Below are 26,593 nucleotides of genomic sequence, written 5' to 3' on the forward strand. Positions count from 1 at the left end.
TGCTGAAGGTAGAACTGATGCTATCAGAACGCTTTATTCTCCCCAGAGCATTGTGACTGTGATGTGTGGTAAATCTGAAGGAATGCTGAATTCTCTTTAGAATTTGCTCACAGGCCTGACACTGAAGCTAATGTAATTTGGAGAAGTGATCTTAGTTTATTTAATAATAATTCAAAGATCATTTGCTTTAGGGCATAAGTTGCAGCATGAGAACCAAAAAAGACGAATTACTTTTTACTATCATTTGGTCTATAGCCCCAAAAATCTTATTATTAATGTAAACAGAAACAAATAATTGTTTCAGCTGATAACAGAAAGAAATGTATGCCATTTATAATTACCATTTATATTTTAAATATTTCGACTACACACATTCACAATCTTGAAAGCAATTGACTGCCTTTGAGGAAAGTGTAAGATCCCAGTAATCTCAAATGACTAGAGAGAGAGAGAGAGAGCGAGAGAGAGAGAGAGAGAGAGAGAGAGAGAGAGAGAGAGAGAGAGAGAGAGGGGGTGGAGCGTTGGGGGAGGGACAGGGGATGGACGTCCTAAGGGAACAAGGTGTCTCACCAGCACGGTAACTCTCCTGACTAAAAGGAAATTAGCTGAAGCAACTGTACACTGAACTTTTTTCCCTTTATTTTATTTTACATTATGGAAGAACAACTTCATCTTGTACAAAACCGGAATACTACATTACAAGTGCTATAGGGAGCTCCGGCAAACGTTCCATGAGGAGTTGTCTCTGAGGACCTCAGGTAGGTGTACTGTGGCATACATGTGTGTTTTGAAAGTCTTAGCTCCTACTTGGAAATGACTTATGTGGCTTGTTTGTCCTGAATATCTTGTTATTACTCCTGATTATAAAAAAATGAAACAAAGAAGGAAAAACAAAACAAAACAAACAAAAATCCCCACAGTGATTTAGTATCAGTCTTATGTTATAAATGAATTTTAGTTAAATGTTCTTTTGCATTTGTAATAAGAAACAAGAAGGATTTCTTTTTGCTCTGGCAATACATTTTGGTGTGGAAAATACAACAATGTGACAGATTTACTTAATATTTAGTTCAAACATAAATTGCCAACTTTCTCAAACAAGTAAGAAAGAAAAGAAAAAGGGATCAAATTGAAGTTATTTTAAAGCAAATATAAAGGCTGAGATGATGCCTTAGACATTTGAAAAGTTTGAAAATAAAAACTGTAATGCAATTATCAAAAGCCAAAGATAAACCTTTCTGCACAGGTCTATAAAATATTTTAACATAAGTGCAAAAATAGTGCGCTCTAGAAATTGAAGCAGAGGAGAAAATAAAGCAAATATATATATTACATTCCTCACAGTTGTAAAAGGATTTGTAATGGGATTTTCCATATCCTATGTGGCAATGTGATTTGTTTTATATGATTTAGGGTTGAGCTGACATGTGGATCAGAGTACAGATAGGCATTGAAATAACCTTACTGACTGAACTAGCATTCCCACTTGACCCTGTGATTCCACATTTCATTCTAGTCTGCACATAAAGCCTTCTTTAAGATGGTGTGAACACGAGAGAAGGAAATGATACTGTTTTGAGACCTCTAAGTTAATTGAAACTAATTTAAATCAACAGGCTAATAGTAACAAGGATAGGACATGGCAGAAGTATGAATATCTGGAAAAACTGGAATTAAGCCATCTGTTTTAATTATCTATTTTTTGGCCCCTTCCCAGTAATTTGGATCATTGACTCCCTATGGTAATGGGTGTGGACGCATCTTAGCCCATGCACAGTGCACTTACAGATTAAGTGGACAAACAGTGGACTTGTGGAAACACATCAAAGTTACTATACACATATCTGTACACATATCTGTTTGGCAATCTGGTATGTATTGCCACTAGAATTGTTATTGAATTGTTATTATAAACTCTAATTATAAACTTTCATATTTATGAAATAACAGTGCTGTGAAAATTATTTTTCAATCCCTATTTCCTATTTTTTATATTTCTTTTTTAGTTCTTTAGACCAAATCTAAAGGTTTATTTAAAAGCTTTAAACAAAATAACCTGTGTTAAAAAGTATATACTTTTTTACTTTTATCCTATGATGTCTAGAACATATCAGCATACTTTTGAGCCTGAACTGATCAGTCTTGACATAGGATCCTTCATTAGGTCTATGTCTACTAAACGCCACGTCAAAACTTTAATTTGTTTTTTTTCTCAGCCATACTCTTTTTGATTGAACATACTCCTAATTAGCTTGGGATCACACAGGTGCCTCTGTGGACATGTGTGATGAGCATTTATGTCTTTCTTGGTTAGGAGATGTTTCCAGCTTGCTACTCTCCCTTGATGCCTATTTTTTTTTGCCGGGTGTGCCGGGTGTTTTACAATTGTATCGACATGAAAACTAACTTTAGCTGAGGCAAGAGAAGCCTGTAGGTTTGTGAATGTTTTTGTTTCTTTATGGCTATCCTTTTTTTCCCCTCCCAGCTGTCTGTGACAGGGCAGATGCTCCTGGGAAGATTCATTACTGTCCCTCTACTGCCCAACTACAGACATCATGCCTCTGAGAGACATCATGTCTTTCACTGCGAGGGTCACCTAGTTTTAAAAATGCCTTTGTGACATTTACCAGACTGAGAGATAATGCTACTTATTTTCATTCACAAGTTCATATTGAGCAAAGAGTGGCTGTAATAAAACCTAGCTGACTCTAACTGAGATGAATGAGAAAATTTAATTATGGAGCAATAGTTTTTTGACCCAGGGCTAATGGGTTATTTTTTAAGACCTGAAAATATTTTGCATTTATTGTTATGAAACAATGAGGAAATGTAATATTGAAAAAGCTGTATTAATGGATTTTGTAATTAACTTCATATTTATGGGATTTTGACACAAATGACACTTTGTCTTAAAGCATCTTAAATGTTTTTCCCCACCATTATTGTGTCATTTGATTGTTAGCTTATATTGCATTAGTGAGGACACCTTTGTCTGAACTTTGTAAATGGTCCTCAGTATTTCCTGCTCCATCAAAAACTCATGGTGAAAGATACCATACCATACATACACACTTGAGAGTAAGATTGCTGGTTCAGGGTCAGGTTGTACTTCTTATATTTGAAATGATAACATTATATGGACATGTTGGAGCTGATTCAGCATGAGTACTCTGTAACAATTTTGTAAACTTTGGCTCTCATTGTTAAAAGTGATCCAAGTTCCTATATGGATGGCCTGAACAAGTCACTACAAGTAGCTGACACTCTAGGCTGGGACTGCAAACTAAAATACTTAACACATCCTATTACTATCAGAGACTGACTTCCTCTCCCATTTTTGAATTTGCTTTCATTTGGGGGGGGGGGGGGGGGTCCCAGTTTCATAATCAAGACCAGCTGTCTAAATTATACTTACAAATGTTTAAAAGTAGCCAAGAGTTTTAAAAGTTCTATTCATTCTGAGACTTCATTTAATCTGTAAAGTTATCTAAAATACCATTGCAGATGGCTTAGGATGTATTACTTTTAATAATTTTCAGTCTTTCATCAAGCAAGAGAACTATTGTTAGACATTGGGAGTATTAGACAGAAAGTAGAGAAATTACAGGGAAAAATGATAACACATGATAGCCTAGAATGATTCACCCACTCTTAAAGCTCATAAGATACTTAGTTATCACTATTGTCTTGTTTGCATTAAGAATTGTATTTATATACACCAGATTTCATTGTACACTATTATGATCACAAATGTTTTCTTAAAGTTTTCTTCTTTGTTATATAACAAAATGTATGAAATAAGTGAAAATGTAACATCTGTCTAAAAGAGCTCAAGAGTACTTCACAAGCTCAAACAATATAATGCTGCTTTTGTCAAGGCATGTTAGAACAAGAGACCAAATACCTGACTGTGGGCTTTCACTTGGCAACACAGACTGTGTGTGTGTGTGTGTGTGTGTGTGTGTGTGAGTGTGTGTGTGAGTGTGTGTTTGTATGTAGTATGAGTGCTGTAGACTGCTTAATAATAATTATGTCTGCAATAACTCTTAATTGCAATAATGTATTTACATATGAATATAATATGAACAAACTATCACTATCCCATGATCTGGCAAACTTAGTGATTATATTCATAAATGCATGCTGAGTCACTCGATAGACCTATCTCTTTCTTCCCTTCTCTTTAGGCCCAAGGATCCATGAGGAGCCGATGAGAATGGCCTTGACAGACAGAGCTAAACTGCTCAGTGTCATAGCAGTCATACTGCATATAGCCAGATGTCAAGGAAGCCTAGAAAAGAACAGCTCTCCTCTGAGGTTCACTCATCACTTGTACAACGCCACCATTAATGAGAACTCTGCCCCTAGGACCTACGTGGAGAGTCCTATTCGAATGGGCATTGTGATTTCTGATCCTCTCTGGGACATCAAGTACAGAGTTGTCACTGGTGATGATGATGGAATTTTCAAAGCAGAAGAGGTAGCCATGGGGGATTTCTGCTTCCTGAGGATAACAACTGGCAGTGGTAACACACTTTCTCCTGTTCTGCTCAATCGAGAGGTACGAGATACCTACACTTTGACTGTTGAAGCTACTGAGAACACCTTTGAGTACCAGGCCAGAACAAAGGTACTGATCCAAGTGCTTGATACAAACGACCTAAAACCACTATTCTACCCTGCCTCTTACAATGTGGTAATCAGGGAGGACACTCCACTGAAATCAAGTGTGGTGAGAGTGAGTGCAACAGATGCTGATATTGGTAGCAATGCTGAGTTTTATTACTCCTTCACGACTAGATCACATCCGTTTGCTGTTGATCCTTTCACAGGAACAATAGTGCTTGTCAAAAGGCTTAATGCAGGCCAGAGAGACAGGTATGACCTAACTGTGTTGGCAGAGGACAGGAGCAAGAAAATCTCTGGAGTGCAAAAGTTTGGAAATGTTGCGACGGTTGTTGTAACCATTGAAAAAGCCATTGAAAATTTTACCCTCATCACACCCATCATGACAGAGGCTCCTCAAATCGACACTGATATAATAAGCATAAATGTTAAGATAGTGCCTCAAGCAAAGACACGAGTGGCCTCACTGAATATAGATACAGGGGATTCAGAGAAGGCTTTTGAGATTATTCCATCTGTATTGCAGGGCAATGACTTTCAAGTGGTCTCAACAAAACGAATTAAGTGGTCACAAAACCCATTTGGATTGAATCTCTCTCTTCAGGCCAAAGACAAAAGTAACCCCCCTTTGCTAACACCAATTAAGGATATCCATATACCCTGCAACCAATTTACATCACTGACATTTGAGCAGATGGTATATCAAGTTAACCTTAGTGAATTTTCCCCCCCAAAAACCCATGTACTTAAAGTATCTGTACAAACAAATTTAACCAATGTCACCTACCACATCAAAGACAGCACAGATAGCCATAAATTCAAAATCAGTGCTAAAACTGGCATTATTGTTACCTCTGAGTCTCTTGACTTTGAAAAGAAATCTCATTATGAGTTTGATGTCACAGTAAATTCTGGAGAAGCTGAAGCACATGTCATAGTTGACATAGTTGACGAGAATGACAATAGTCCTAGATTTACTTTACCTTCATACCAAGCCACTCTGCCAGAAAATATTCCTATAGGAACTAGCATCTTAGCTGTCTCTGCTATTGATGTGGACAGGGATGACAATGGTTTTGTGACCTATGCCATTGCAAACACAGCTCCCCTACCTTTTGTAATAGATCCACTAACAGGAGTCATTTCTACCTCAGAAGAGTTTGATTATGAGCTGATGAAGAGGTGGTACCACCTTAGAATCTGGGCTTCTGATAGTGGTAGCCCTTTTAGTCATGTGAGTGAGTGTGCTGTGACCATCACCATGACCAACATCAATGACAATGTCCCACTTTTCGAAAGAGTTGCGTGCAATGCCTCCATACCTCATGACCTTGCACCTGGAAGGAGCATTGTAACGATGTCTGCAGTTGATCTGGATGAGCTGGAACAAATCCATTATGGCATTGAAAGTGGAAATGAGGATAAATTATTTGACATTGACCCTGTTTCTGGCACTATCACACTAGCTCAGTACATTTCTGCAAACATTTTAGACACAAAGAGCACTTCATACATCCTAAAAATATCAGCAACCGATGGCAAATACAATGCTGACCCCACTACTGTGACTGTGTATGTCATGAGCAAGGGCACAGAACCCACAGCACACTGCCAGGAGACTGGAGTATCCAGGCAGCTGACTGAGAAGCTTATTGAATCAATCAAGCCTATACTCTCTACTCAAGAGGAAGCAGATGTCTTCTCTGATGTCCATATAATCAATCGTTACTCTCCAAAGTTTGCTCCTGGCATACCAAGCTCTATTTATATAAAGGAAGACTTTGCTCTCAGCATGCCTATACTACACTTTAAGGCTACTGATAATGATAGTGGCTTTAATGGAAGGCTTGTCTATGTAATTTCAAGTGGGAATGAGGATGCATGTTTCACAATTGATATGAACACAGGAAAACTAAAGATTATCTGTGAATTGGATAGAGAAGCAAAAGAATTCTATATTCTGAACATAACAGTGTATGATTTAGGTAGTCCACAAACAACTGCATGGAAATTTCTTGCTGTCAATATTTTGGATGTAAATGACAATCTGCCATTATTTTCTCAACCGAGATATGTTTTGAGGATTCCTGAAAACACAGAGGCTGACAAAAGCATCTTCAAAGTACATGCAGTTGATTATGACCTTGATGACAATGGAGTCATCAAATATTCCTTGTTAACATTTACTGACTTTTTTAGTGTTGATGAAACATCTGGGGATGTGAAGGTGATAGGGAATTTGGACAGAGAAGCCTTTCCCAGATATGACTTAAGGATAGAGGCTAGGGATCAAGCCAAAGAGGAGCCGCAACTTATTTCAACAGCAGATCTACTGGTTGTCCTAGACGATATCAATGATAATCCTCCTAAATTTTCACCCAAGATCTATAGGATTAAAGTCCCTGAAGATGCCCCTCTAGGCACAGCACTACTATGGGTTGAAAGCTACGACTTGGATTTGGGAAGTGGAAGCCTTATAAGCTATAATCTGAAGAACAATGAGGCAGGCACATTTCTCCTGGACACATCCACAGGCTTACTGACTCTTGAGAAAGAGCTTGACTTTGAGAGAAAGCAGTCTTATAATCTAACTGTTCGAGCTGTGGACCATGGAAAACCCAGGTCCTTATCATCCTCATGTTTCATAGAGGTGGAAGTGCTGGATGTCAATGAAAATTTGCATAAACCAGTTTTCAGCTCATTTGTACATAGAACTCCAGTTCCGGAGGATGCCAAAATAGGCACTTCAGTCATAACCCTGACAGCAATGGATAAAGATTTGGGGAAAGATGGAGAAGTCAGATACCACATTTATGATGGGACAGGACTTGGAGTCTTTGTCATCGATGAAGAAACGGGTAGGCTTAACAATATGAGCTTAATGCCATGGGTTTATGAATAGTACCATACTCAATATACCCCTAGTCTATCGGTTTTACTTTACTGTACTAGCTGTTGGGTTTACCGATCTTCTTTATGTTATACTTGTCTTTTGCATGTTGAAGAGATTTTCTGTAGCCAAAACAACTGCTTCATATTAAATGGCTTATAGATCAAATTATTTCAGCCTTCTCATATTCTTATAAATTACAGTGTAAGAATTGAAGATGCAGCTTAACACCTAGTGTACTGTTTACACATTTTATGAGTCTTTGTTATTTGTCTAGTACAGTACTTTGCAGCATTCAAATTTTGAAAAAACAAAAAAACAAAAGAAAAATAAAATCCAGAACATTTGTCAGAAATCTCAAAATTTAAATACACATGGATGCTACAGGTTACACTTTAATTACATGTTGAAAAATGAAGCTGGAAAAAATGCTGAAGATCGAGGTACATTACTGTGAATTTCAGTTACAGTGAATATGATCCCAACACCCTCTATTTCAAAAGTTGAAATCTTCATGATTCTCTTCACAGGAATGATTCAAACTGCAGACACACTGGATAGGGAGACTGTTCCACACTACTGGCTGACTGTGTATGCCACTGATCTGGGCACTGTTCCCCTTATGTCCTGGACTGAGGTGTACATCGAGGTTTTGGACATTAACGACAATCCTCCTGAGTTGTCCCAACCTGTCTACTTTGCTTCTGTCCAAGAAAATCTGCCGCAAGACAAATTTGTATTGAAAGTGGCTGCCACAGATGTAGACAAGTCTTCAGAGGGGAAGATAACATTCAAAATTCTGGATTCTCAGCGCACACATTTTGCAATCAACTCAAAAACAGGTGAACAACTCACTTCACTTCATTTGAATAAGGGTCCTTAATTTTCAAACAATTGCATTTTCAAACAATTGCTTTAAATGTACTTTGTATTGGTAGTTGTTGGATTTCTGTCAAGATTTTTTTTTGTGTGTGGGTTTATAAAAGCATAAATGGCTAAAAATACTTACATAATGTGTGCAAGATATGATTGTCATGGAAGGTCATATTATTTTAGTATTAAAAAGCATAAATGGTTAACAATATTTAAATAATATGTGCACTATGTGACAACTCAATAGACTAATACAAGTGCAGGCACAAACTAGGTGTAACCAAGGGGGTATAAGAGTAAGTTTGTGAATAGACTAAATAGCCTGATTACTCTATACAAAATGATCATTTTGATCATTTTTCAGTGATGGGGAAAGCACTGCTTCCCTAAAGCACAAAAAGTCCAAAATTACCTTATCTCAAACCTGTAGATTAGTCATGGTTGTAAAAATGCTCCTAGGGAAATTACAATAGCATTAACCTGTATCACAGGCTTAAACTCGTCTGTTCAGGGCTTCTCATTTCTTTGTTGCTCTATTAGCTCCACCCCAAGTCCCGTTAAGAACAGGGGACATTACGACAGTTAAATGCACACTGAGGTGTATGTCTGAAAGCCTTCATGTGTTGTTAAATTGAACTTTTTTGAGAGCTGCTAGACATGAAGCAAACTACAGCAGAGTTAATTACTGTTACTGTAAAGGTAAAGTTGGTAATAAACCTTTATAAAGGTAATATTTTAATAAACTAAACTGAAGTTTAAGTTATTATGATGAAGGAAGAGCTTTGGCAACCACTCGCAGCATAGATGGATTCATACAAATGTTAAGTCAGGAATGACTATTAACATCGATATATCCAAAGCCAAATTAACCATATAGAAGAGACAAACCTACAGATTCCTTCCTCTGGCGAAAGGTGCTCTGTATTCCCATGTTAGAACAGGAAAGTTAACTTTTTTTTTTTAATACAGAGACCAGTATGACTAAGCTAAGATAACCGCTTTAACAGCACAGTGTAGAAAAACATGTGGGATAACTTATATGTGGAATTGCCAAAGAAAAACAGCTCTATGGTGGAGCGCGACTAGAGTTTATAATTCATAAAGTCAGTGTATCTTAATGGTAAAGAAAATGTTTAATGTGTATTTGGTTTATATATAGATTTAGGTAACAACATATCTCATTCCTTAGTTGGTGGATGTTAACGCTAAAAACACACTTTCTTTAATGACTTTAACAGGCGTCACCTGCCTAAATACAAACAATCGTAAAAATCCAGCAGGGTTTGTTTTGAGTGTTGTTGCAGAAGGACCCAGCGGGTATGACAGCCTGACAGCGGTTATTTTTTTGGTGGTAAACAAGCTAAACTGACAAATTCCACCAAAATTGCTGTCAAATTTCAGGGCTCGAGCTAGCTTTCCATACTCAGTTGTAAGAAACTTTAATACAGTACAGGAAAATCATTGCATGCATTGCTTATTGGCACATCATGGCTTTGCTGCAGTGTATCTTAAAAATTAAATAAATGAAGAAATAAATGGTAAAGAATGTCCAAATGACCTCGTGTAAACAACAGAGCTAAATAAATAAACTCTGCCAAGAAAGTAAAGCCGTGGGAAAAGAGTGTGAAATCTTCACTCTGAGGTACACAAGCAGGTGTGCCACCCATCTAGGCGCAGTGCCATTGACCAGTTAATCTGCTCTTCCTGTGTCTGTGTTTACTTAGGTGTGATCAGCACCCTGTCGGCTCTGGACCGCGAACAAAAACCAGAGCACATTATTGAGGTGAGCGCACCTGCTAATTCTAATTTATTTGATCAGGAGCGAAGCACGAGTCTGATCCTTTCACTTATTGTTCAATGAATATTTGTATTTCCAGATTGCGCCACTTTATAAATCTTAAAATGACAGAATTTAACAGTATTAACTAATAGGACTTTAATTTCCTACAAAAGTACAAATAATGATGTTAGAAAAATTGTTTATTTTGGTCCACACATGCAGTGGATCATAGCGGGAAGTTACACATTATATGTGAGAATATAGCATGCAGCTTTGTTCTTAAACAGTACTCATAATCATTATCTATGTTAGCATTTTTCACTTCTGCGATTTGCAGGTAATTGTGTGTGATAATGGGGTTCCTGCACTACGCTCCACTGCCACAGTGGTCATTCAAGTGCTGGATGAGAATGACAACAGCCCTCAATTCAGTCACAAGCTTTTCCAGGTTAAACTGCCAGAGCGCCAAAGCACAGCACTTCCCCAGCATGTCTACAGGATGCTCGCCCATGATGACGATGTAGGCCTCAATGGCATGATCACGTACACCCTGGTGGACAATATGGATCGGCGATTTGATGTCCATCCCACAACGGGGGTGGTAACAGCCACAGGGGAGTTCGGGCAAGGCAACTATAGCATCCTAATGGTAAACTACTCACAAATACTGCCATTTATACTTTACTACCTCACTACCTCATTGCAACTTCCACCTTTATTCATTTAGTTAGCAAATAATAGTCAGGCATGCAAAAAATAAATTAAAAGGAAATCATGTTTTCTCAGGAAAGGAAAAACATATGCAACTGTACATGTGCTATCTGTCTCTTGGGTGTCATAGATAAAAGCCACAGACCATGGTAGCCCTGCGCGAATGTCCAAGGCACGTCTGGATGTGGAATGGCTCCCACAGCCAGAGTCTAGTTCCACACTGCTTGCCTTTGACGAGGCCCACTTCAACTTTGCCGTCATGGAGACAGACCCTGTCACTCACATGGTGGGAATCATTAGCACCGAGATCACTTCAAGCCTCCTATGGTTTGACATCATAGGTGAGTGCATGACTATCATTATTCCTTCCTCCCTGGCACTCCTCAGTAACTGTCAACATGACCACATGGCACAAATATGTCCCAGTACTGTTTGAAGATAATCCCATGTAATTGACTGCCAGTACTGGCAGAACAAAAGCAAATGATAGAGTTTATTGGTGACTATTCATTGTGCAAAAATCAATTAATCTAAGCATATAGAAAAGATTACAGATACAGTTTTGTAACTGATGTAAATCTGAATCAGACCCAAACTATTTATTTTCTTATAATTGACTTAGGATATGATAACTATTCGATGTAGATTTGCACATTAAGTAAACACTAGTATGTTTTTATTCAAGTTTAGCACAATTTGAAAGGACACAGGTAGAAGTGCCATTGTACCTGTACTGCTGAAGGGTAGGCTTGGGTTCTCTATGATGTGTTTCCACATTGTCTGAGCCAGGAGACAAAGCTCCAACTGTGACCTGTTTTCTCAGATGGTAGGCCAATGTCCTGTGTCCTTGCCTCTCCTCCATAAGTCTCCTAGTGGCTGGACAAGTAGCAATGGCTCTTGGCTTTACCTCCAGGAAGGGATTTGTTCTTACCTTCACACTGCTTTTTAGCTCAGCTTCTATAACTCAGGTAGAAATTAACTTTGGCAGAAATGTATCAGGGACAGAGTAACCATTCCACTGTATTAAGAATATGGGCTATATTACTCGGGTCTGCTCTGGGAATAATCAAATGTTTCAGACATTGCATATTTGAGAAAATGACATCTTCCTCAGAGTACTAGTCTTTGTACTGGCTGTGCTTTAAATATACTTAACACAGTGAGAATCTCATACATTTATGAATACACAATTTTTCAAATCAGCAATTTGGCATAGTTTTGAGCTACACTATATTCTCTATGAAGTGTGTGCCTTCACTTTTACAGTGTAGCTTTAGCCCTTTCTAGAGAAAACAATTGTTTATTGATTAGAACCGAATGAAACAGAGACTGCTTCAAACAGCCTTTTTTCAGAAACTCCATTAAGATCAGTCACCAAGGCCTCCATCAAGATCAGTCAGCTCTGTATTAGACACACCTGGTTAAGGGCTCTGGATGAGTAAAAAGGACATCAAGCCCTATCAGTCCATTCAACACACATTTGGAGAATGCGTTGATCACAGTGAAATAGGTTTATGGCCCACTCCAAAGCTTCAGTCCATCTAAAATGAGACTAGTGAGCTTTCAAAAGGTGGATTTCTTAATAAACACCATCTGCCAAAGCAGGCATGGGTTTACCCCTACTGACTGAGACGTCTGTTCTGAGTGTGTGCATGCCAAACATTTTCCCTGAAACAATTGTTTTGTTCTTAAATACCCTGCAACTCAGGAGGAGACTTTTCAAGTGACCTTGTTTTCTGTTAAAAATACACTAGACAGCAGATGAAAGCTGAAGATGCACAGCGCTTATACTTAAAGTGCTTATACTTAGTCCTGTCATTGGCTCTCATTAAGTTGGATGAGTGAGCACCCCATGCTCAAGCATGCATGTGAATTGTGTGACACTGGTTTTCATCGAGCCTTACTCATGCAGGTTTGAGCTCTACTTGACTGGAGTGGCCGTTGGTTAAAGGGGCCAGCCCTGTACAAAGATTAATCATGTCACTCAGTTAAACAGGTTTTGTTTAGTTCGGTTTGAATTGCATGCCACCTGGGTCTTACTGTCACAATATTTCATTCTACTTGCTCTTCTTACACCAATACATGCAAGTCCATGTGCAGCTCTTCTGAGAGATGCTGATAATTGCCCCACAGATGCCCTGGGACTCCCCCCAAAGGGTTGGTTTCTAATCAGCTGGTGTTATCTTTTAGGTGGTGATGAGGACCAGGACTTTTACATAGAGAAGGACACAGGGAGTGTTCTAATAGCCAGATGCCTGGATGCAGGCAAAAGATCGAATTACAACCTCACCATCAGTGTTACGGATGGCTCTCAGATGATAACTACTCAGGTAAAGGCATATGTATCACATGTTGGAGCAAGACTCATTAATGTCTCTCTGACTTTATTATTGCTGTAGAGTGCAAAAGAAGTTCAGAATGATAAGAATGACTGTGTGGTTTCTTTTGCCCCAGGCAAAAAAATACTTGGTCTGCAAAGAACTTGCAAAACATTTGTAGCGCTTCCCAGTGTAGAATAGTAGTGCGGTGTAGATATAGCAATGTCTGACATACATCAGATTTAATGTTCACTTAAATGACAGTTAAGAAAACTGGGATGTGTCAGAGATTCCTCAAACAAATCTTTAGGCATTGCCTTATTTTCCTCCTGACCTTCAGGCATATATCCGAGTGTTGGATATGAATGAGCATCGGCCAGAGTTCCTGAAAACTCTATATGAGGTTAGAGTTCCGGAGGACACAGCTCCATGGAAAGAGATCCTGCAGATCAGTGCCCATGATGCCGACACAAACAGCAGGCTGGTCTACTCCATTCACAGCAGCCTTCACCCAGACAGCCTCAAGTATTTCCACCTGGATCCAAAGAGTGGAGTGCTTGTTCTGACTGATGAGCTGGACTATGAGGCCTTCTCTATGCACATTCTTATTGTTATGGTAAAATGCTTCTTATGTCACCACAGATGAGCTACATGATCATATTTTATCATTAGTTGTTAGGTGATAATCGCTATACCTGCAATTATTCAAACCTCCAACAAATTTAGACAGCTTTTTAAAGCAAACCAAAGAGTAGTATATTATATTGATTTTAATTAAGCGATACTTATTTTTATCAGGAGAAATGTACCATCCTATATGTTTTTGTTATGCAGGTCCGAGATCAGGAGATTCCAGTGAAGAGGAACTTTGTAAAAGCTGTGGTGCATGTCGAGGACTGTAACGATTACACACCCTCTTTCATGAGCACTCATTATGATGGAAGCATCATCAACCTGGCTTCAACTGGTACTGAGGTGCTTCGAGTCAAAGCTTTGGATAAAGACAAAGGCAGTAATGCTGAGATAGTGTATTCCATTCACTCAGGTGAGAGCATAATAGCTGTCAAACCTATTTTGTTTTCTTGCACGCTATTTTAAGTTTATTATAACTGCTTTAAAACAAGAGTATTAATTCCACAGCTCTATAGTACTTTAGTTGCTTGTTTCTTATATATTACTACTACACACATATCTTATAAATTTCCAAGTATTGCAAATAGTTCAACTTACTTGACAGACGCTACACATAAGTCCAGGTGAGTAATGGATAACACCTGAAGAAAATGTGATAGATTATATAGAAAGTAAAATAGTTGTAATAACAACTCAAGAAATATGAGAAATGGAATTGTAATTGCAGGTAATCTGTGAATCTGTTTACTCTTCTCTCCTTTTATTCACCCTGTGAATTAATCAGCAATTTAGGCATATCATAAATTAAATTAATTATTACTAAATAAGTTTTTTGGTAAAAGAATACACAATTGCAACCACTAGAAGTATTGGTCAACAGATGCTTTTACAGTTAGCAAAGTTCCATAATAATGTTTTTGTTCATATCTACATAGTTAATCTATCTTCTAAACTTCACTTTCACATATTTACAAATGTAGCAATGAATAACTATTACCAATGTGTTGATAAGGACACATTTAGAAAGTGAACAAAAAATTACTCGCAAAGCAAATGATGTTGATTTGTAAAACCCTCCACCTCAAGAGAATATATCATGTCATGGGACTGGGGCTAGCTTACCAACAAAATGTCAGCAGGAATGTTAGTTTCATTTCCTTTCAAACAAACAAAAATATGGCCCTTCCTTGTGGAAATGTTCAGGTCTGGGATACATTCAACACACATAATTTTACAATGTTTTTTTTTTTTAATTTATCTAGTTTTTTGTTAATGATTTAGAAAATACTCTTTGAACTGACAAAGTTTTTTTTCTGAGCTAAAACTCAATTCCTACTGGATTTTTCCTCTTAAACTGCTGAGGTTTATTTTAGTTCATTCACAACCATTTATGATATCAAGGCAAGTTAGTAACAATGTAATAATTTAATTCTTTCTCTCAACAGGAAATACAGATGAAGCATTTGAAATTGATCAGCAGACAGGAGGCATCCGTGTGGCTAAGTCATTAGATAAGCTCACCCAGGACCAGTACCATCTCACTGTGAAAGCCACTGACCAGGGCTTTCCACAGCGCAGTGATCTCTGCACCATCAGCATTCATGTGAAGCTGTCTGAGCACACAGCACCCAAGTTCACCCAGGATGAATACTTTACTGAAATAAGTGAAGCCAGTCCTTCAGGCACTCCTGTGCTCTCTGTCTCGGTCAGTTCTCCATCTGCTGTAAATTTCAGGATCAAAGATGGTGACCCTAATGGGATTTTCCACATCAATTTCAACTCTGGGCAGCTGTATGTCCAAAAACCCCTTAATTTTGAAGAGTGCCTCTCATACCGCTTGTTAATAAGAGCCTCAAATACAGCTGGGGTCTCATCAGACGCTGTCGTTTATGTGTATGTTATCGATGAAAATGACAATGCCCCTGTTTTCCTTCAGGACAACTACTTTGGACAGATCATTGAGTCTGCACCTATGAACAGCATGGTAATGGGTGAGAACAACACCCCACTGGTAATCAAGGCCTCAGATGCTGACAAGGATTCTAATGCTCTACTAGTCTTCCAGATCCAAGAGCCTAAGGCGCAGAAAGTGTTTAAAATAGATCCAAGCATGGGCACCATCTCTTTAGTATCTGTGCTGGACTTTGAGACTACCCCTGAGTTTGTCTTTAGTGTTCAGGTGAAGGACTCTGGAGAACCCTCTCTAAGTGCTGCCAAACCATGCAGAGTTACCATTCATGTCCTAGATTTTAATGACTGCCCCCCTAAATTTACACTACCCATCTATATGGCTTCCATTGTGGATCCTGTCTTTAAAGACACAAAAATCATCCAAGTAATGGCTCATGATGCAGATTCATCTGTTTTGTACAGTATTCCAGAGACTAATCACAAAAATGTATTTAAAATAGATCAACTAACTGGAGAAATTTCAGTGAATGAAGAGTCTGACTTCCTGTCACATTATGAACTTAAAGTTATAGCGTCAGATGGCTTATACAAAGACACTGCTTTAGTGAAAGTTAATGTAACTAAAATAAAAAAGACTAGTCTGAAGTTTGAGGAGAGGATGCATATGGGCACTGTAATGGAAAACACTACAACTATAAAAACCTTAACTGTATTAAGGGCCAGAGGTAGCTACCTCAATGAACCACTGATATACTCTGTTCTGAACCCAGGGGATAAGTTTTCAATTGTGTCATCATCAGGAGTACTGCAGACAACGGGTATTCCCTTTGACAGGGAGGAACAGGATGAGTATGATTTGGCTGTAGAGGTCAGAGACATGAGAAATCCACCACGTATAGCTGTCACTCAAGTCAAGGTCTATATAGATGATATCAATGACAATGCACCCATCATATCAAACCTTCCCCACACCCTGATGATATCTGAGGAGACTGAAGCAGGGGATGTTCTCTTTCAAGTTCTGGCGACTGATGATGACACCGGTGAAAATGGATCTATAATATTTACATTAGAGGACCATTTTAATCTCTTCAGGATTGATCCTTATATTGGTGATGTATCCCTTCAGCGACCCCTAGACTTTGAGTCTTTGAATAAGTATGTGCTTATTGTGCGAGCTTCTGATGAGGGTGAGCCCAGTCTGTCAGCTTGGGGAGAACTGTACGTCCAAGTGCAAAACCGCTCCCATCCTATATTTCAGAGTCTGTTTTACCCTTTGAGACTGCCTGAAAACATTACTCCTTATACAACCATCCTGCATGTGCAAGCAAGAAACCCAGAGGGCTATCGTCTTATCTACAATCTTGAAGAAGAAAATGCCTCTAAATATTTTCACATCGACTTCAAAACAGGAATGTTGAGTGTCACAGATTTTTTAGACTATGAGACACAAACAAAGCACCTTTTGACTGTTCGGGCCACAGACTCTGTGACTGGCACTTTTGCAGAGGCAAAAGTAGAGATAAATGTGGAGGATATCAATGATAATAGTCCTGTCTTTGAGAATCTTACTTATACAACAGAACTGTTAGAAGGTCTACCAGTAGGCACATCTGTAATAGAGGTTTCAGCCCTTGACAAAGATTCGGGGAGAAACAAAGACATAACTTACCAAATAGCTGACACAGGGAAAAATGAAAATGAGTTTTTTAAAATTGATCCACTAATTGGTCTTTTAGTAACATCACAGGTGTTGGACTATGAGAGCACTCAACAATTTCATCTGATAATCAGAGTCACAGATAGAGGTACACCACCTCTCAGCAGTGAAGCTCATGTTTTTGTGAATGTTATAGATGTCAATGACAACCCTCCAAACTTCAGCGAGTCTCTCTACCAAGCCTCTCTGGATGAAGAGGCCAGCTGTGGTCACATAGTCATCAAAATCCAGGCCTCAGATCCTGATAGCAAGGACAATCTCCAATATAAAATTATCTCAGGTAATGAAGGGAGGTACTTTGCTATCAATGAAACATCAGGTCTTATCTCATTTTCCAATGTTTGCAAGAAAAATCTGGATCAGTTTTACAACCTTACAGTTGCAGTTTCGGATGGTGTCTTTCAAAAGACTGCTCCTGTAAATATTGATATGACCAGCAGCAACAGACATAGCCCCTACTTCAACCAGGATGTTTATGAAGCTGAATTGGCTGAGAATGCAGAGGCAGGGACACGTGTGATTCGTCTGGCAGCCATTGATCCTGATGACGGACCATATGGAAGTGTGGACTACACAATTATTAACAAGCTTGCAGATGAAAAATTTTCTATTGACAATGAAGGACAGATTGTGACCTCTCAACCTTTGGATAGAGAGAATCCCTCACAAAGAGTGATTGCCATTAAGATCATGGCTAAGGATGGTGGTGGCAGAGTAGGTTTTTGCACTGTGAAGATCATTCTCACAGATGAGAATGACAATGCCCCTCAATTTAAAGCCTCACAATACCATGTCTCAATTCAGTCTACAGTAAATAAAGGTTCTCCAGTTATTCAAATAATGGCTTATGATGCTGACGACGGCAAGAATGCAGATGTCACCTATGCAGTGGATGAAGCTGAGGAAGTGACAGAGGAGGTGATTGAGATTAATCCCTTTACTGGTGTAGTCAGCATCAAAGAGAGCTTAGTTGGAATGGAGAACAAGATATTCAATTTCAAAGTCCAGGCTCAAGATGGAAGCATTCCATTTTACAACTCTTCTGTGCCAGTACAGGTTAAGGTTGTACCACCAGAGGTGCCCTTACCAAGGTTTACTGAACCACTATATACATTCTCAGCATCTGAGGATCTTTCCATTGGCTATGAAATAGGCACAGTTAAAGCTGATGCAGACATGCCACTAATATACAGCTTAGTAGATGGTAACACTGTGGAAAGCAACAAAGACCAGGTTTTTGCTCTTGATAAAGACAGCGGCACCCTTGTGGTGCAGAAGAATATCGACTATGAGAAGACCAAGTGGTATCAGATAGATGTTATTGCTCAGGGTAATCACAATGGCACAGATGTAGCTTCTCTGGTGTCCGTTAGCATCCAGGTACAGGATGTGAATGACAATCAGCCCATGTTTGATGCGGACCCGTATAAGGCAATATTGGCTGAAAATATGCCTGCTGGAACCACTGTCATCCAGGTGACAGCTAATGATCCAGACAAAGATTCTAATGGAAAGGTCACCTACACTCTGGAACCAGAGGCTGATGATGTTAATCAGATCTTCACCATTGACTCACAGACTGGCTGGATCACCACTTTGAAAGAGACAGACTGTGAAACCAAACAGTTTTACAGGTTCTATGTCGTGGCTACTGATCATGGAAGCAGCGTCAAGCTTTCATCATCTGTTTTTCTTGAAGTGACAGTAACAGATGAAAATGACAGTCCACCTCAGTTCACAGAGGACTTATATCAGGCTTCTGTCGTTGAGAACAGCAGACCTGGGGAAGTGATAGTTACTCTGACAACTATAGATAATGATGTGTCTCTAGACAACAGACAGGTCACCTGCTATATAACAGGTAAGTCAAATCATGGCTATCGGAATGAAACACAAAGAAAAAGAAACGATTGTGGACATTATCACCGCACTTAAATGACATTACAGTTTTTGGTATATTCTTGGATTTGTAATTTTGAGACATAAATTTGGTCAGATTATACTATACTCTGTTCAGAACAGGTCTGGTATGGTTTAATGTTATATCACATTGTATTACTCTTAGAATGTATAATTATTTAAAATTAACCTTTTAAATTGATGTACTGAATGTTTATGTTTGCCTGTCAACCTTCTCTGAAGATGGAGACCCACTGGGCCAGTTCTCAGTTACTGCAGTTGGAAAAGAGTGCAGGGTTACACCCAATGGTTCACTTGACAGAGAAGTCAAAGACAAACACACCCTTAGGATAGTAGCCACTGATGGAAAATATCAAACGACTGCCACAGTGGAGATCCATGTTCTTGATATTAATGACAACAGTCCATTGTGCGAACAAGTAAGTTATGCATTCTTTCACAAAAATCAACAAAGAATTAACCTTTTCTGAAATTATTCATAATTCAAAACTTAATTAACTACCTAAATAAAGCATAATGTTGACAAATGCCATTAAGAGCTTAAGATGATAATTAAGTCTAAACATATGCATTTTCCAATTCTTCCCATTCCTTTTGTAGTTGCTTTACACTGAAGCAGTCATGGAAAATTCCCCATCAGGACTGTTCATTCTGAAGGTCTCTGCCTCTGATCCAGACATTGGCACGAATGGACAAGTCTCGTTCACTCTTCATGGTCCGAATGCAGACAAGTTTCATCTTGACTCCAAATCTGGTAAAATCTATATATATATTTTGCTTCCTTGAATAGCACAAAGAGATGTCCTTTTTTCTACAGTTAGAGATATGTAAATTTTTTACTAATACTTTTGTAAAGCATTCAAAACAACACATAAGACAATAAATGTTATTCAGAGACACCTGATAAGTTTGAGGTTCTTTTTCATCAGTTGTTATTGCTTGGTTTATCTTTCATGTGCCCTCACTGGTTCCTGTGCTTCTTAGCTAAGATCATCATGTCCTCAGAATATCATATCAGATTACTAAAATCAGAAATGTTTGGAATTATGTTAGAAGCAATCCAGGCTATGGAGGACTGTGCACTGCCTTTGGATATAAATCTCTGTTGTCTATGTGGGGTTTTAAGAACAATTTAACAAAGTGCCTTTTAATGTCTATAAACAATTTTTTTCCAAAACCACTACCGATACTTAAATAACCATAATTGCTCAAAGCACTGTTGTTAGTATTTGTAAAATTGTAACTTCTTATAACATGATATTTGAAATGCTTTACACCTTTATGTCCATGGTCACTACTTAACATTTCAGAGTAAATCATGACACAAACAAGCTTTTGTTGTATACAGGGGAACTGTTCACTGTTGCTGTGTTGGACCGGGAGAAGGAAACGGAGTATGATCTAGTCGTCAAGGCAAGTGATGGAGGTGGACGCTCGTGCCAGGCCGACATTGTGCTTATGGTACAGGATATGAATGACAACCCACCACGGTTCTCCACTGATCACTATGAAGTGACTGTCTTCGACAACACCACAATTAGAACACCTATTGCAGTCATCTATGCCAAAGACCCAGACACAGGTATGCCATTACTACATTAAAGCACAATGATCAGAATGTCACTTATCCAACCAAGAACGTGTAGGGTCATTTTGCATGTCTAAAATTGTTTTACTGGTATCTGAGATACTGAACAGAAAGATAAACATTTCCTAAATGCCTTTATTGAAGGCTCCAATTTCTTTAGATTAAGCAAGAGCAGGAAGGAGAGAGAGAATGGAGGTGTGTTGTGTTTGATATGAGAGTGAAAGCAGGGAAACACTATTAGGGAGTGTTAAACCACACCTGGATATGTGTGAAGACATGTACAGTATCCACTATAGCTTCTGGCCCAGGGCTGTTTTTTTTTCAGAGCAACCTTTACCCCATTTGTGACACGTAAACACTAACAGCTACAAAATACTTTCAGGTGTTTTATTCATTCCTCCTTGGCTACCTAACCAGGAAAAAGGTGCATTTAATTTTAATGTATGATTGTTTAATATATAATTTAATTCAGATCTGGATTTCCAGTTTTGATTCCTTTGGTAAACAATATAAGCTCATATTACTATGACCTACATCTTTAAAATTCTAATCTTTAATCAAATGCAGTGACATCCGTATGAATTATACAGGTTCAGTTATGCTTTATGAACAAGGTGAGCACTGTGCACTCAGGCTGCCGTCCTCTCCTCCTGTTTGCCAGGCATAAACTCTGAGGTGAGATACTCCCTGCAAGGAGCAGACAGTGGATTCTTCTCTCTGGATGAGATTTCAGGGATGCTGCGCTTGGAGCACTCTCTGGTCGATGAAGCTCAGTCCATGTTTGAGCTGAGAGTGAAAGCCACAGACCGGGGCCTCCCTCACCACCTCTTCTCCTTGGCCAAGGTCACTGTGCACATCATAGACCTGAGTGACTACCAGCCTGTGTTCCTGAGCCCTGAATACACAGCCCAGATCCTGGAATCGGTGCCGATAGGGACAGAGGTACTCAGTGTTTCCGCCCTCACCAGAGATGGCACTGGGAGTGAACCTGTCCGATATTCTATTGTCTCTGGCAATGAGGATGGGAGATTCCAGATTGATCAAGAGAAAGGTAAGTTTGCATTTCATTAATATGAGATGTTCATCTAAATGGTTAGGTTAGCCTAATTAATTTTCAATGATAAATGATTCTCTGACCAATTTTCATAGAACTAGTGGATTAAACTAAACATACTAGTGTATGTTATTGATTTTGTCCATATGGATTTGGTAAATTAAACTGCCAAATGAATTTGTTGTTCATTTTATTCATTTATTCATAATACACATTGAAAAAAATGCCAATACAAAACTAATAGTAATTATAGTTTATTAACTGTTTGCATTGTTGAATGCATTTGTGCATTATTGGTGAGAGTATTATTTATCTCAATAATGTATTACACTTGTTTAATGTAAGTAAATGCGGGTAAATATTGAATACTCTTGTGTGATGCATGTGCAATGAAATCATATCTAACATGGCTCTATTTGAATGGTGAGCCTTATGCAAGAGGTGAGTTGCAATCCTTAAAAACCAGAATTGCACAAACAATAAAGAGACAGAGGGCTTATATTACTGTGTAGACTCTTTGTCTGCTGATGGCCTCTTGGGCCAGGCTGCATGTAAAAAGCCTGTCAGGCTTCACCATGAGGATTAGTGGGGGCAGAGCTGGAGAGCCAGTGCTAGCATGCTGTTTGGCCACAGAGATCATTTCAGCTTCTTTCATTTACCTTGTAGTTTCTCTGTTTCTAGAAGTAGATCCCGATCTCATCTCCTATTGGCCTTCATCCTATAGAATTCTTTGTTTGGAATTTATCTAATTTCTTTACAGCTGTTGATCAAGGCTATGCCTGTATTAGAGCAATAATGCACCATTGTTGCTTTTCCACTCTGTGTGTTTTATATTTATAATTGTTGGGCTGGAACATCTTTTTGGCTGTCCTCTGGAGGGATCTTTTTATCCTGGACTGTGTGTGGTTTTTAGTATCTCTAAACTTCCTTGACTCTTTTATTCAGATCCATTGTTTGGTAGTTCATTTACCTTTCTCTTTTAACTGATTTATATGTTGGTTGATGTTCTTTTTCTGTAATGAGGGATTTGGGTCATATGACTTGACTCAGACTTGATTTGTAATTGTCGTAATTGTAGACTTGATTGAGAACATATAAAACACGACTATGGTTTGCGGATACGTGATTCAAGACTTGATTTGCACTTAAAGTGGCTTGGTAAAGATTCAAAATTCTGTCAATTCTTAATTTGTATTCTATAATTTACAGGTGATTTGACTGTGCAACAAAATTTTAACTTTTTTGTTGCACAAAATAAAATAGGTGGACCTTATAGTAATTTTTATGCTGAATTTGAATCTATTTTTAGAATGTTTCTATCGTATGTTTTTTTTTTTTAAATGACAGGGCAAAAAAAAATTACATTAACTATACTTATTCATAAATCAGACTCTTATTTCTGTTATTACACTACAAACTTACACCTAAAATATACAATGTATGATTTTTGCCTATATTTGGCCTCAAGAACATCCCTCTTCAGTGTGCAGCAATAGTCTTCCAACGTGGAGGGGATCCAATTTCCTTGATACTGCTTACAAGTATATACGAGTATACTTTAACAAAAAAAAACCCCAAAAAAACTGTGGGATTCAGTGTGCAAAAATACATAAGTAATTGGGTATTTTTGCACAAAGCAAAATCATCTTTGACCACTGTTTTTTATTTATTCATTTTTTGTTACAAGATGCCAGACTGATCTTAAAATTGTAAGTAGTTTAAAAAAACCTCTGTGAGCACTGATTAGATCTACTTTATCTTGAATTCTTCTCTGACATTCATTCAGCTTCATGTCTTAAACATTAACAGTTATTTAAGGGCGAGTATGGCAGAGGGAAGTCATTTGTATACCAAGGTTAAACTAATGATAGAGGCAAAGGCAGCGTGTGCCATAAAAACACAGTATCAACAAATTTGCGGCCTACATAAACACACAATTGACAACTTCTGGCTTCATTGGGTGGATAACAGACTCTTTGGAAACTTGCTTAAGTTAACACTGCAGACTTCACTTGATTAGCACAGACATGACTTGTTTGAATGCAAGTGCACACTTGTCTTGACTCGACATGTTTGATCCTGTGCCACATTGCTTCATACTTGTCTTGTGACTCAGAATGACTTGGAAAGTTAAAGACATTATATTTACTTGTCCTTATGTGTGATGCACTTCTATTGTAAATTTCAATTTAGTCATCTTCTTTTTTTCTTTTAATTTTGTATGGTACAGAATGTGCACTATACTTGGTAATAATGATATAACAAAGCAGGACTGTCAAAATATCAGATTTTCACTACATGATTACATGCATATATATATATATATGTGTGTGTGTGTGTGTGTGTGTGTGTGTGTGTGTGTGTGTGTGTGTGTGTGTGTAATACATTATATATATTGATATATAATTATATTCATATGCAATTTTAATAAAACATATACAAGTCTCTGCTCCTTTAAGAGAAACCAAACCCAATGATCATGTGCTGATCATGCAGCTGCTTGGTGTGTAGTAGTGCAAAAGGGTTGAAAGCAGAGAGCTGCATATGTGCAGGCTACAGCTCCCTTAGCGTTACAGGCTTTTATGTTATGTTACATAACCTAAAGAGAGTGATGTTTGTCTAATTAATATATGCTATAATATACTATAATATATAATAGTTAAGTATGTTGCTAGAGTTAAATGTTTATTCGCCTAGGATGCATGACCTAATACTGATAATAGCTTATACTCCTTTAGTTTTTCAAGTTTAGTTGGTTTAGTATTAACCTGATTTATGATTTAAACAATCATTAATGTAAATTTATGTTTGTTGATATTAGTTGTTAAGCTAAGTGGTAGGCTGCTACATTAATTATCATAGCTGTAATGTTAACCAGTGCTAACGTATAAAATTGTTTTGTTCTTTCCTGTATTATTTCAGACAACATGACTCTACCTTGTATAAAAATCAATGTTTCAAGCCCAGTAAATTTCCAGGTTTACCACAAAAAATATCTGCCTTAGTTACTGACCAGTTTTTATTCTCTGTCTTGCATGGAAAATAAATCATGTATACAAACATTTGAGCAAACAAACCTTTATTTACAGGAGGGGAAATGTGGACAGCGTCCAGTATTATAGCAGCTGAGCTTTGGCCAAAAACCTTGAATGAGTAGAAAGACTGGAGACAGGACTACTTGTTGAAACCTGGATTCTTGTCACAAGCAAGAATGTAGTGAGTTGTGCAAGTTTTGGGCCCTCCAATTTTATTATAATAGAACGCAAGTAGACTGGCTGGAGACCCAATTACTGAAGCCTGCACCTAGCTATACACAGTTCACTGCAGAGGAAATAAGAAAAATGATGCCTAATCAATATTTCTCTCAGTATTGAACTTTACTGTTCAATTGTATTATTCAGTGAAGACACATATTGAAATAATATCTGGCCAAGAAGGCAATCATTAAATGGGCATATATTATGTTTGGTTGTTAATGTAACATTGCTTTGTTAATGAAATATAAAATCTTAAAATTTTTACTTATTGAATCACTTTTCTGACTAATAAATAGGTAGGTGTTAAATTTTCTAATTAGCCTGAAATTGAGATGGTAATTAAATAAGGCATTTATATGAAAAAGAATAGGGTTTTACATTAACAGTATGATAAGAAACGCTTTGGTTTTGTGAAAACCAAAGTTGCTTATAGTATAGTTACATATGTCAGTATGACAACTTTGAGTTACATTTTAGTCAGTGTACTTTGGAAAGGGAACTAATTTAATCAGGAAACAAGCCCAGACTGTAGGCCTGAAATAGGCCTATGCATATTGTGTTGTTTCATACTTTCATGAAAGTCAAGTTCATTCTTTCTCTCTCAAACTTAGAACACCACCTAACTACTGGATGCTCTTTGCCAGGGAGGTTAACTGTGTATGTCCTTACTTCAGCCATGTTCATTCTGACCGGAACATTCACACAATATCTTTGTCATGCACTACGTTTTATCCAGGAAGTCTGGAATAGCTGTGATATTGTCGCCTTGTGCCGCAGGTGTCCTGTGGGTGAATGCTGCACTGGACTTTGAGCTGTGCCGCGAATATTACCTGTCAGTGGAGGGGGCACGAGACAAGGCATCGATGTCTGACATTGCCATGGTTATTATCAACATCACTGACATCAATGACAACCCACCCGTCTTCAGCCGCAGTGACTTCAGTGCTGAAATCGCGGAGGATATCTTGCCTGGAGACATGGTGATGCAGGTATAGTCAACAGGCTCTCTCACCTGTCACTGCCATCAGAACTGATAACGCTATCAAATGAGGCCAGCGCGGGCTGTTTCCTGGTCCAAACTGCCCTTCTCATGTGCGCTTGAACATACAGTTAGACACCCAGAAACGCTCAGATAGTCAGAAAAACCTTTATGTCTGTCGTTTGTCTCAATTCTATACTGAGTTACCACTCAATTTTACTCAACCGTTTGAGCTCTCTGTACTCATGTGGGCTAGGCTGTAAGGTATGTACTGGACTCTGGGGACTGCTAGTTCTGTGTAGTAGTAGGCAGGAAAGTGTGTGCTGTGCAGTG

The 26,593-nt window shown here is 38.2% G+C and overlaps 1 protein-coding gene across 1 annotated transcript in view; it reads left to right on the forward strand.

Annotated features, from left to right (window-relative positions):
* Nucleotides 1-576: 576 nt before the first annotated feature.
* The window catches only part of fat2 (FAT atypical cadherin 2), a 34,520-nt gene continuing 8,503 nt past the window's right edge, over nt 577-26,593 (forward strand). The window contains exons 1-15 of the mRNA XM_027003592.2: nt 577-758; nt 4,188-7,484; nt 8,047-8,358; nt 10,114-10,172; nt 10,507-10,818; nt 11,011-11,221; nt 13,071-13,210; nt 13,539-13,814; nt 14,033-14,243; nt 15,277-19,323; nt 19,605-19,801; nt 19,983-20,136; nt 20,731-20,964; nt 21,632-22,021; nt 26,059-26,270. Coding sequence (XP_026859393.2) covers nt 4,211-7,484; nt 8,047-8,358; nt 10,114-10,172; nt 10,507-10,818; nt 11,011-11,221; nt 13,071-13,210; nt 13,539-13,814; nt 14,033-14,243; nt 15,277-19,323; nt 19,605-19,801; nt 19,983-20,136; nt 20,731-20,964; nt 21,632-22,021; nt 26,059-26,270 — 10,029 coding nt within the window. The 5' untranslated portion in view covers nt 577-758; nt 4,188-4,210. The remainder of the gene's footprint in view (nt 759-4,187; nt 7,485-8,046; nt 8,359-10,113; nt 10,173-10,506; nt 10,819-11,010; nt 11,222-13,070; nt 13,211-13,538; nt 13,815-14,032; nt 14,244-15,276; nt 19,324-19,604; nt 19,802-19,982; nt 20,137-20,730; nt 20,965-21,631; nt 22,022-26,058; nt 26,271-26,593) is intronic.

The sequence above is a fragment of the Electrophorus electricus genome, chromosome 12, assembly GCF_013358815.1.
Source record: "Electrophorus electricus isolate fEleEle1 chromosome 12, fEleEle1.pri, whole genome shotgun sequence".
Taxonomy (NCBI): domain Eukaryota; kingdom Metazoa; phylum Chordata; class Actinopteri; order Gymnotiformes; family Gymnotidae; genus Electrophorus; species Electrophorus electricus.